This window comes from Anser brachyrhynchus (genome assembly GCF_964034855.1).
Source record: "Anser brachyrhynchus genome assembly, chromosome: 22".
In the NCBI taxonomy this organism is placed as follows: Eukaryota; Metazoa; Chordata; class Aves; order Anseriformes; family Anatidae; genus Anser; species Anser brachyrhynchus.
Genome location: NC_137715.1, coordinates 3874766 through 3885695, shown reverse-complemented (window position 1 = coordinate 3885695; position 10930 = coordinate 3874766). Strand labels below are relative to the sequence as shown.

The following is a 10930-nucleotide window of genomic DNA, read 5'->3' as shown; positions in this document are numbered from 1 at the left end:
TTCCCTGGTGCTGGGGAGGAGCGGAGCCGCTCTCCCTCCGCACCCAGGCTGCCCAAGGGAAGCGCGTCGAACGCCGTCATTCTGCCTTTATTTGAGTCTCTCCGCGCCTCGTCCAACAAAACGGGGATTTTTAAAAATAAAGTGCCCAGCGGAGCCAGGCCTTTGGGGTAGGTAAATGCATTTCTGTAACATCGTCTTAACCACGATACAGCGCGCGAACGGGAGCTTTCCCCGGGCTGGCGGTAACGGCAGGACGAGCACCCCGGGCAGAGAAGTAGCGAACTACGGACCACTTACCACGACACTTTGAACGTATAACACCCGACGTAAAGTTCCGTTTTGTGTTTTTTTTTGTTCTGGTTTTGTTTTTTTTTTATACAAACCGAGAGAATTAAAAAAAACCACCGGAGTGTAGTAGAATATCCAGCAACAACGACAACAAGAACAAAAAAAAGAAAAGGTAGAAAGGATCATCCGTACCTGACGGCCGGAAAGCAGCATCTCAGCAAAGTGCGGTGGCGTCATGCGCGGTGCACGCACGGGCAGGGTATTGCTGGGGCGCCCCGGGGCTGTGCTCCGAGGCTGGGTATTGCGTGGTTTCCTTCGTGGCTCTTGCTAAGCGAGTAAAGCAGCAGGTAATCGAGGCGCGAGCGGGGCGGGGGGCACCCCCCCGGTGCTGCTCCCCCCCCCCCCTTCCATGTGGGCCGCGAGGTGTTGCGGGGGGGTCCCCGCCGAGGAGCGGGGCTCTGGCAGCGGGTGGCCTCCGGCGGAGGGACCTGGGGGTGCCGGTGGCCGGGCTGGGCTGGAGGTGGCCACGCTCCGGCTACGGGGCCGGCTTCGGCTCGGCGGTGCTGGCAGTTCAGGTGTGCTCGGCCCTTTGGTCCCGCGACGCTCGCTCCTGGTCTCCGGGCGGCCCCCGCCGTGGCCGCGGGGGGGGCTGCGAGCCCTTCCCACCCCTTCCCCGGCCCCGCTAATCGCCTTTCGCCTCCTCCAGGATCTGGGGCAGGTTCTGGTCTTTGCGCACCGACAGCGGTTTGACGGTGCCGCCGTAGTCCTGGATGGCCTTGGGCTCGTTGGTGTGGTAGGAGCCCTTGTAGCGGTGGTAGTAGAGGTAGAGCAGCACCAGCAAGCCCCCGAGCAGCAGCAGCAGGAACGTCACGACTGCGGGGAAGGCGACGGTGAGGGACGTTGGGGAGGGGACCTGGGGACAACCCGTGGCACGGCGGGGGGACGCCGGCCGGGCGCTTCACTTACACCCGATGATGATCCCGATCCAGCCGTCGTCGTGCACGTGGGGGAACTCTGCGGGGACAAAGCGGGTGGGTGGGATGGGGCCGCGGGGTCCTGCGCTGGAGCATCGCCTCCGCATCACCCGGGCAGCATCTGACGCTTACCTAAGGGGGGCTCGGGGACTCCCACCCCCCCGCCCAGGCTCCCCGCACAGCACCTACCCGTGCCCATGTACCAGGGGTCCATCTCGGGGGGGATGAGGATGGTGGTGAGGGGCAGCATGGAGGCGCAGCTGGACTCCACCAGCTCCCCCCGGATGCTGTAGGGCCGCACCACGCTGGTGGGGCGGAAGATGGCCTTGAGGGGGACGATGCTGTTAAACTTCACCCCCGAGAGGCAGCCGGAGAAGCCGGGCGTGTTGTAGCGCTGGATCTCGGGGTCGATCACGCCGGTCTCTGCGGGGGCACAGAAGGAGGTGGCTCACCCCCGCCAAGGACCGAGCTGGGCCGAGAAGACGCCGGCGCGAGGGGGCAGGACCCAGCTCACCCATCACACGCCCCAGGTACAGGTTCTTGGGCGAGTCCAGCTTGCTGTCCACGAACAGAGAGAACTGCTGCTCCATGACGGGCAGGTAATCCACCTGGGGGGGGGGGCAAGCACGCGGCGTCAGCACCCGCGGAGCCTCCTGCACCCCCTGCCACCCCGTCGGTGCCCCGGCCCCGTACCTGCGTGTACAGCGTGCGATGCAGGCGGGTGATGTTGACGTGGTGGGGTCTCCCGTCCGTCACCGGCTTGGTGGTGAGGGCGAAGACGTAGGGGCTGGTGCCCAGCTGGTAGCGCAGCTGCAGGCTCCCTGCGGGCAGAGCACAAGGCGGCTGCGGCGCTGCTCATCGGCCTGGGGATGGTGGGGAGCCCCCCCAGCGCCCTCACCGTCGTCCTTGATGAGCACGGCCATGTAGTCCTTGACGAAGGAGCTGACGTAGAGCAGCACGGCGGGGGCCGAGGTGGTGCTGAAGCTGAAGCTGACCTCCTCGCTGGTGAGGTTGTAGCCGGGCAGGGGCTGCCAGGGGCTGCTGACGATGCTGGCGAACTCGCGGGCGGCGTACAGCGACATGGGCAGGATGTTGTACCGCACCCACGTGCCCTCCTCGAAGTACCCGCCGATGTCTGCGGGGGACCCACGGGGGTGACGGGGGCGCCGGCTCCTCTCCCCCAGCCCGGCCCCGCAGAGGGTCCCCCCCGCGGTGTCCGCAGCACGGAGCCGCTCACCGTGGTTGCAGAAGGGCCCGTCGAAGGCGGAGATGCTGCAGTTGCAGCTGTAGTGGCTGTAGCGCTCGACGCAGAGCCCGCTGTTCTGGCAGGGCACCGGCGGGTCCTGGCAGTGGCCGGTGCAGTTGACCCGCACGCCCTCGGTCTCGTTGGCCTTGCCCTCCAGGTTGAGCGTCACCCCGTTCATCCGCAGCGCCCGCAGGCACCCCAGGAACGGGCGCATCTTGTGCTCCGCCGTGCCTGCAGCCAGGACGAGACTCAGCGCCCTGCGGCACGCGGGGGCACGGGGACGGCGGGGACACGGGGCACGGGGCAGGGGGGGCTCTCACCGACGTAGAGGGGTCTGTCGAACTCGAGGCGCACGAAGCTCTGCGGCGGGGCCGGCCGCACCACCCAGGGCAGCTTGTCCACCCGCAGCCGGGCCAGCTTCACGTTGAGCTCAGCCTTCACCTGGTGCCACTCGTCGTCGTTCCAGGGCACCGCCGAGCGCACCGTCAGGTTCTCGTGCCCATTCCCGATGTCGTAGGCAAACACCACGTCCCTGGTGGCTGCGGGGACGCGGTGTCGGCAGGGGCACCCCAGCCCCGCCGCCCCCCCGCGCCCCCGTTACCCGCGCCCGTACTGTTGAGCTCCACGCGGATGTAGTTTCGGGAGCCGGGGTTCTCCAGGAAGACGCCGGACGGGGCGGTGGTCTTGAAGTAGAAGGAGATGTCGAGGCTGTGGTTGGCCTGGAAGGTGGGGAAGAGCAGGGCTGCGCCCCTGTTGAAGGAGACGGTGTTCCAGGTGTTGCCTGCGGGGAGCAGGAGAGGGTGAGAGGTGGGCATGGACCCAACGTGGGTATGGACCCAGTGCAGGGATGGACCCAGCATGGGTATGGGACCTAATGTGGGCATGGACCCAACATGGGAATGGACCCCATGTGGATACAGGACCCAACATGGATACAGGACCCAATGCGGGCATGGACCCAACGTGGGTATGGACCCAGTACAGGGATGGACCCAACACGGGGATGGGACCCAACGTGGGCATGGACCCAGCTTGGGAGTGGACCCAATGTGAATACAGAACCCAACATGAATACAGGACCTAATGCGGGCATGGATCCAACGTGGGTATGGACCCATCGTGGGCATGGACCCAGCTTGGGAATGGACCCCATGTGGGTACAGGACCCAACGTGGGAATGGACCCAATGTGAATACAGAACCCAGCATGAATACAGGACCTAACGCGGGCATGGACCTAACGTGGGTATGGACCCATCGTGGGCATGGACCCAACATAGGTATAGACCAAGTGTGGATACAGGACCCAACGTGGGCATGGACCCAACATGGATACAGGACCCAACGTGGATACAGGACCCAACATGGGCATGGGACCCAACACAGCTCTGGCCACTCACGGTCTCCATAGCACCGCAGGGGCCCCAGCAGGAACTGCGCTTCGGAGCCGGAGCGGTTGGTGTCTCCCACCACCACCTGCGTGACAGGCAGGTGGTCCACGAAGGTCAGCAGCCCCTTGTCCGTCCTCCTGCAGACGGCACGTGCGTCAGAGGGGCTGCGCAGGGGCTGCTCCCCACCACCACCACCCTGACCCCCCCAGCCCGTGCCCGCAGCCCCCAGCCCTCACCACAGCGTGTGGTCAGCGTCGCAGTTGCAGAAGTACTGGGGGTCGGCGCAGTTCTTGTCCAGCCCGCAGGCGCAGCGCTGGATGCCCGGCCGCGAGCCCCCCCAGTAGTAGTGCCGCTCGTTGTTTCGGCCCATCCAGAAGCTGAAGGGCAGCCCGGCTGGGGGCACAGGGGAGGGTAAGGACACGGGGGGGGGACATGGCATGGCCCCGTGGCACGGCCCCGCTCCCCTCCCGGCGCTCACAGGGGGTGTTGAGCAGGCGGGAGTTGTAGCAGTGCAGCTCGATGCGCTGCTCGCAGTACTCGGAGGCGTTTGCCAGCGCCGAGACCTCGGCCCAGGAGGCGTTCCAGTACTCCACGGCGCCCAGGTAGGGCTGGTCTACGCTGGAGCCTGTCACCCGCGTGGCGTAGTGGCGGTTGTGCCGGATGATGGTCCATGCCCGGTCCTCTGCAGGGCAGGGGGTGTTAGAAGAAGCCCCCCGGGACGCCCCAGCTCGCTCCATCCCCGAGCCCCGGGCGCAGGGGGAGAGCCTGGTGCTTGCCCCTGCTGCACGCACCTCGTATGTCACAGTACACCGTGAAGGGCTTGAGCGGCCCGCTGCCGTCCGGGTCGATGGTGTAGTTCCCCGAGGTCTTCCCGCTGACCCGGTAAGCATCGCACGACTCCTTGTAAAGGGCTGGAAGAGGGAAACGGGGCGGGGTTGGGGGGGGGGGGGACGGACACGAGATGGGCACCCAGGACCAGAGAGAGCCGTGGGTGCCGTCGTATCCCGCCCCGCTGCGCTCACATTTGTGGCAGGTCTCTCCCTTGTACCCCGTCAGGTCGCAGATGCACATGAAGTCGTCCCAGGACTGGACGCAGCGGCCGTCGTGCTCGCACAGGTTGGGGGTGCACCTGGGGGGCGCAGAGGGTTTCGGTCCCAGCCCCGCTGGCCCCCGCGCCCTCTGCCCGAGCCGGTACCTGTCCGTGATGCCGCAGACGTTGAAGAAGACGTCGGCATACTTCCCCAGCCGGTGCTGCACCAGCATCTCCAGGTCCACGGGCTGCATGTCGACGCTCAGCATCTGCAGGCAGCCGTGGAAGGCCGTCTGGTTCGACCGGCAGCCGGTGATCGAGGCCGGCTTGGGGCAGCCTGCAAGGCACGGGGTGAGGGGTGAGCGGCACCCGGGCACCGCACGCCCCCCCCACCCCTGCCCACCCTGCGCCCACCTCCGAAGAAGTACTGGCTGCCGGTGCGCAGCTGGAAGGGGTGGGCCACCCGAAATTCGGCACCGTCGTCGTCGTCGATGGTCACCACGGCCGAGCCTTCCCGTGCCACCAGCTGCACCGAGTGCCAGAAGCCGTCGTTCAGGCGATGCCCTGCGTGGGGGAGAGGTGGGCGTGCAGGGGGGGACACCGACACCGCAGCGGGACCCCCAGGCCCCATATATCAGCCCCCGGCCCACCTGCTGCGAACTCCAGCTTCTTCTTGCCGGGCTGGGCGATGGAGACGTTGACCTGGCCCTGGCTCAGCACCATCTCCAGGGAGCCCAGGCGGTCGGCGAAGCTGGTGTAGAGCAGGAGCCCGGCCATGTCCCAGGAGCGGAAACGAAAGCTGACGGCCAGGCGGTTCCTGCGGGGGATCCCCGGCACCTGCACGTAGTTGTTGATGCCGGCGAAGGTGATGGGGGTGTTCACCTGGTCCTGGCAGTAGTGGCCCACGCTGCCCTGCGGGTGGCCACGGGAGGCCGTGAGGGATGGGATTGCTCCCGTGGCAGGGAGATCCGCCCCGTAGCCTCCCCCCCCAGCCCCGATTGCCCTGCTCGATCCCGTTGCCTGGTGATGCCGGATGGGTGCCCCGGGCCAGGGACAACCTCGCGCGGTCGATGTGAGGCCGCTTGGCTGAGTGCGGCAGCCTCCAGCCTCACGTCACCCCAAAGTGGAGCCTGAACCTGGGAAAGGGGTCACCCCATAGCAGGTACGTGGCCCTAGGGAAGGGGTCACCCCATGGTGGGTACACAGCCCTAGGGAAGGGGTCACCCCATAGCGGGGGCTGAGGACCTGGCCCCCACTTGGAAACGGGTCACCCCACAACAGGGACAGGACCACCCAGGAAGGGGGCACCCCATGGCGGGGCTGGTCCCCTGCCCCCTGGCTGGGGGCTGCACCTCGAAGCGGATGTTGGATCTCCGGTGCCGGGCCAGGTCGGCGATGTTGACCCCGTTGAAGATGATGTTCTCCACGCAGCCCCGAAAGTTTTGCCGGTAGGTGAGGTGCTGCTTGTCCTGGTCGATCACCCCCCCGAAGAAGATCTGGGAGGCAGAGGGAGGCTCAGCCTCGGGCCGAGGACGCCGTGGGGCCGGCAGCCCGGCAGCTCCCCGCTCGCCGGACCCACCTCGGTCTCGAGGTCGAGATGCTCGAAGGTGCCGTGGCAGCGGAAGCGTTTGACCTCCCCGTCCAGCGTCAGGTTGACGTGGTGGCCGTAGCGCTCGATGTGCAGCGAGTGCCAGTGCTGGTCATCCAGCAGGCTGCCCACTGCCACCGTGGTGTGGCCCTCGGTGGCGTGCACCGGGCTGCTGCCTGGGGAGGGGACACCGTCACCCTGCGGCCCCTTTCCCCCCAGCCCCGCTGACCCCCCTGGTCACCCCCCCAGCCCTGGCTCACCTAAGCTGATGTGCAGGAAGAGCTGGGCTTGCTTGAGCTCCACCGTGATGTAGTCGCCCTGCGAGCCCTCCCCGTGCATCAGCACGCCGTCCTGCTCCACCGTCTTGAAGTTGAAGGAGATGTCGTCTTCCATGGTGCTGATCTTTTTGGCGCGGAAGCGGTAGGAGATGGCGTCGTCACCGTCGAAGTACAGCACGTGGGACCCTGGGGGGAGAGGCAGAGCGGCCCCAGCGGCGTCACCGCCCGCAGCAGCAGGCACGCTGGCGTTGGGGAGCGCTCCTCTCCAACCGTGCTAAGAGCCGGGGCAGGTTTATGGCATATCTAATGGCTGCGGGTTGCTTGGACGCGGTCCCGATGGGAAAAGGGTTTTCTGGGCATGCCAGAGCCGGGCTGCAGCGCTGGCCTCGGTGCAGGAGCTGGCCCCGTGCCTCGCGGCTGTGGGGCTGGGTCCCTCCCGGGTCCCTCCCCGCACGGGGACCACCGGGGCCGGTACTCACGGTAGGGGCAGCCGTAGAGGCCCAGGCGCAGCCCAATCTTCCCCCGGGGGTTCCAGGCCACCGGGATGATGCGGATGTAGCGGGCGAGGATGGGGTAGTGCAGGTCGTGCCGCACCACCCCGCTCTCGTTCACGTTCCCGAAGAACGTCTGGGGACGAAGGGGCAGCTCAGCGCGGCGCCAGCCCCCCCCCGCACCTCCCTGCTCCCAGGGGACCCCGACCCCGCAGGGGGGACCCCACGGCTCCTACCCAGTTGCTGCCCTGCTGGAAGAAGGGTTTCCAGCTGGTGGGGTGGTCCCCGTAGAGCACGATGTAGCGCGTCAGCCAGTCGTACGTGTTGAAGGTCCCCTGCGTGGCCACCGCGTTGATCCTGTGCTTCTGCATCAGGTCGATCTGGAGCCAGGGCTGCTTGTCGCGGGGGTCGGGGGACCAGCCGCTGGTGCCTGCGGGATTGGGGGGGGCTCAGGAGGGACCCCGCAGCCCCAAACAGAGCCGCTCTCAGCCCGGCCCCTGCACCCCTGCTGGGGGAGCTCCCCATACCCTTGGGGGGTGCTGAGGGTGAGACCTTGCAAGGAGCCCCCTCCCCACAGCCCCCCAAGCTCCGTGGCGGCCCCACGGTGGGGTGGGGTCCCCGTGTGCTGTCCCCCACCCCGCAGGCAGCGGGGGACTCACTGTGCAGCCGGGCGAAGCTGGCCGAGTAGAAGATGTTGTATCTGGAGGAGGCACCGATGGACGAGGAGTAGAGGGACGCGACCAGCTCATCGTAACAGGGTCCTGTGGGGGAAAGGGGTGCTGGGCACAGGGCGGGGGGGGTCTGACGTGGGGTGCGGTGACCCCACGTCCCCAGCAGCCTGGGCATCGCACACAGGTGGGGAAACGCAGTGGGGAGCAGCTCCCTGGTGCCTGCACTGAGGAAGGGAGGAAGGGGTGATGGAGGCAGGGGGTGATGGAGCCTCGGGGCGATGGAGATGGGGGAGACGGATGTGGGGGTGATGGAGCTTTGGGGTGATGGAGACGGGGTGATGGAGCTTTGGGGTGATGGAGGTAGAGGGAGATTGAGGCAGGGGTGATGGAGGCTCGGGGTGATGGAGACAGGGGGTGGCGGATCCGCGGGGTGGTAGATCTATGGGGTGAGGGACCCACGGGCTGACAGATCCATGGGGTGGTGGAGGCAGCCACCCCACAGCCAGCCTCCGAGCCCCGCACCGGTGGCAGCAGCAGCAGCAGGGCCCTCGCCCCGCACCGTGACCCAGCGGTTCTGCGTCTCCACGCCCCGCTGAGCCCGGAGCGGAGAACCCAGGGGAGGGGGGGGGGGTGGCGCTGCCGTTGCCGGCTCCTCCCGTGGTCCCCACTTTTGGGAAGGGTCCTCACCAGCAGCTCATCGCCCCCCCAAGCCACCTGCAGGGCCGGCAGAGCGGCGGCTCCTGCTCTGGCGGCTCGGCTCCTGCCTCTGCCCTCCCACTGCAGCGGGAGCTGACGCACCTCTGCGGGCTCCCGGCGCCGCACCGGCTGCCTCCGCACTGCCGTGGGCGGCCGGGGAAGCCCCCTCCCCACCCAGCCCCGCTCCCCCCGGCCCGGCCCCACATGGCCCAGGGACAGCTGCTGGGCCAGGAGCCCGCTGGGGGCTCTGGGAGGGGGGGTAAGGGGGAAGGATTGGGGGTTGCAGGGGCGGGGGGAGGCGCAAATCCTGGTGGCATCCGCAGAGGGGACCGCGGTGGGGTTGGGGGCTCCGAGCCCCTCGCAGGGTGGGGGTCGGGCAGCCCCCCGTGAGCTGTCCCGAAGGAGCTCCGGGAGGGTCTGCTGCCCCCGGGGGGGGGTTGGCTGGGGACAAGGGCAGCTGCGGTGTGCCAGCCCCCGCCCCGAGCCTCCATCTCTCTCTGTCTGCCTCCCCCCATAGATCCGTCCCCCATAGATGTGTCCCCCATAGATCCCCCCCCATAGATCCACCCCCCCCAAAAATCCACCCCCTAAGAACCCCCCTCCCACCAAGTCTCCCCCCCATCCCCCTATGCCCCCATCATCACCCCCTGCCTCCCTCTCCCGTATCCAGCACCCCTCCGGGCCCCCCCCCGCTGCCCCCCGCCTCAGTTGTGCTGCAGACACCAGGCCCCGGCCCTCCCCTACCCCCGGCCCCCCCTGCCCCCCCCCAGCCCCCCTTGCCGTGGGGCCAGCCCCGAGCATCCCTGTGGCGGGGCCGGGCGGCGCTGCCCGTGGGGGCTCCGGGGGCTGCCCCCACCCGCCTCGGGGTACCCGGGGGCTGCCGGAACCGGGACCCCTTCCCCGGTACGGACGCGGGATGCGGCTCACGGTGCTCAGCATCCCCGGGGCCACCGGAGACACCGGGCGGGGCCGGGACCGGGGTGGGGGGGGGGCTGCGGCGGGGCAGCCCCGGGCGAGGCGCGGGGGGGCGCCCGGCCGCTCGGTCCGGCGGTGACCTTGGGAAAAGCGCCGGGGGATGCTCGGGAGAACCGGGGAACCGGGGCTGGAGAGATTGGGGGGGGGGGACCGGGGGATGCCCGGGGGATGCCGGGCTCCGTCCCGCAGTGCGGAGCGGCGGCTCCCGGGGCCGCGGCCCCACTTACGTGCGAGGCAACCGGGGCCGGGGAGGAGGAAAGCGGCGCTAGCGGCGAGCAGGAGCCCGAGGAGGCGGCGAACGCCCATGCTTGGAGCGCCCCGAGCGCCCTCGGCGCCGCCGCTCCCGGTGCTGCAGCCGCGCGGCGGAGCGGGACCGGCGGCTCCGCCCACGGGGCGGCGGCGGCGGGGCGGTCCCGGGACGGGCGGGGTGCTGGGACGGGGATGGAGCCAAGCGCAGAACTCCCCGGCCCCGCCGAGCTGCCGCCGAGCAGCCCCAGGACCCTCCGGTCCCGGTCCACGACAGCCCCGGGTGTCCCACCGAGCAACCCCGGGACCCCCGCTCCCGGTCCTGACAGCCCCGGGCATCCCGACAACCCTCAGTCCTGGCCCCAACAGCCCCGGGCATCCCACCGAATATCCCCAGGACCCCCGGTCCCGGTCCTGGCAGCCCCAGGCATCCCACCGAGCAGCCCCAGGACCCCCGGTCCCGGTCCCGACAGCCCTGGGCATCCCACCGAGCATCTCCAAGACCCCCGGTCCCCTCCCCAAACAGCCCCGGACACCCTTCCAAGAATCCCCAGGACCCCCGGTCCCACTCTCAACAGCTCCAGTCCCCCCACTGAGCATCTCCGGGACCCCCAGTCCTGGTCCCGACAACCCCGAGCATCCCACCGAGCAGCCCCGGGACCCCTCAGCACCGAAAGCCCAGGGGCTGCAGGGGCACTGGGTGCCAGCAGCCCTTCGTGGGGCATGGGTGGGGGCACGGGGTGGGCATTGTACGGGGTGAGCACTGCACGGGGTGAGCGTTGCAGGGTGGCTGGGCAGCGCAGTCCCCCCCCACAGACGTGTTCCAGGCACCCAGCACCCGCAGCTGCAGCCCAGGCGGGGAGGGATTTACGCCGGCCCCCCCAGCCCCATGGCAGCAGATGTGGCGGTGATTGTAATCAAGCAGCAGATTAAGGCCTGCGGGTTTAGGGGTCGCCTGTCCTCCCAGTGGTGCAGAAGACTGGGATTTAGCCTGTGTCTGCTCCCAAACGTGCCAGACACCCCCAGAGGGGGGTGGCAGCTGCGTGTCCTACATACG

General features: G+C 68.7%; 1 protein-coding gene across 1 annotated transcript; it reads right to left on the bottom strand.

The window, feature by feature from the left end:
• Positions 1–71: 71 nt before the first annotated feature.
• On the bottom strand, positions 72–10038 carry CNTNAP1 (contactin associated protein 1). Its single transcript, XM_080565305.1, has 24 exons — positions 9855–10038; positions 7945–8046; positions 7522–7715; positions 7274–7421; positions 6777–6980; positions 6508–6692; positions 6281–6424; positions 5579–5840; positions 5343–5492; positions 5094–5265; positions 4921–5027; positions 4690–4809; positions 4377–4580; positions 4135–4291; positions 3908–4035; positions 3122–3289; positions 2829–3047; positions 2500–2739; positions 2161–2397; positions 1956–2083; positions 1777–1870; positions 1452–1685; positions 1255–1302; positions 72–1161 (listed from the first exon to the last, which is right to left on the bottom strand). Exons 1-24 carry the CDS (start codon positions 9931–9933, stop codon positions 971–973), a joined length of 3915 nt encoding a protein of 1304 aa, XP_080421431.1. The 5' UTR covers positions 9934–10038; the 3' UTR covers positions 72–970.
• Between the last annotated feature and the right edge of the window lie 892 nt (positions 10039–10930).

What these genes read in the sequence shown, in the direction of transcription:
- CNTNAP1 (XM_080565305.1), bottom strand. Translation starts at nt 9,933, where the DNA reads ATGGGCGTTCGCCGCCTCCTCGGGCTCCTGCTCGCCGCTAGCGCCGCT. An exon ending in GGGAGAGACCTGCCACAAAT is followed by an intron (nt 4,810 to 4,920) that starts GTGAGCGCAGCG and finishes TCCCTCTTCCAG; the next exon opens with CCCTTTACAAGGAGTCGTGC. An exon ending in GACGCTGACCACACGCTGTG is followed by an intron (nt 4,036 to 4,134) that starts GTGAGGGCTGGG and finishes TGCCGTCTGCAG; the next exon opens with GAGGACGGACAAGGGGCTGC.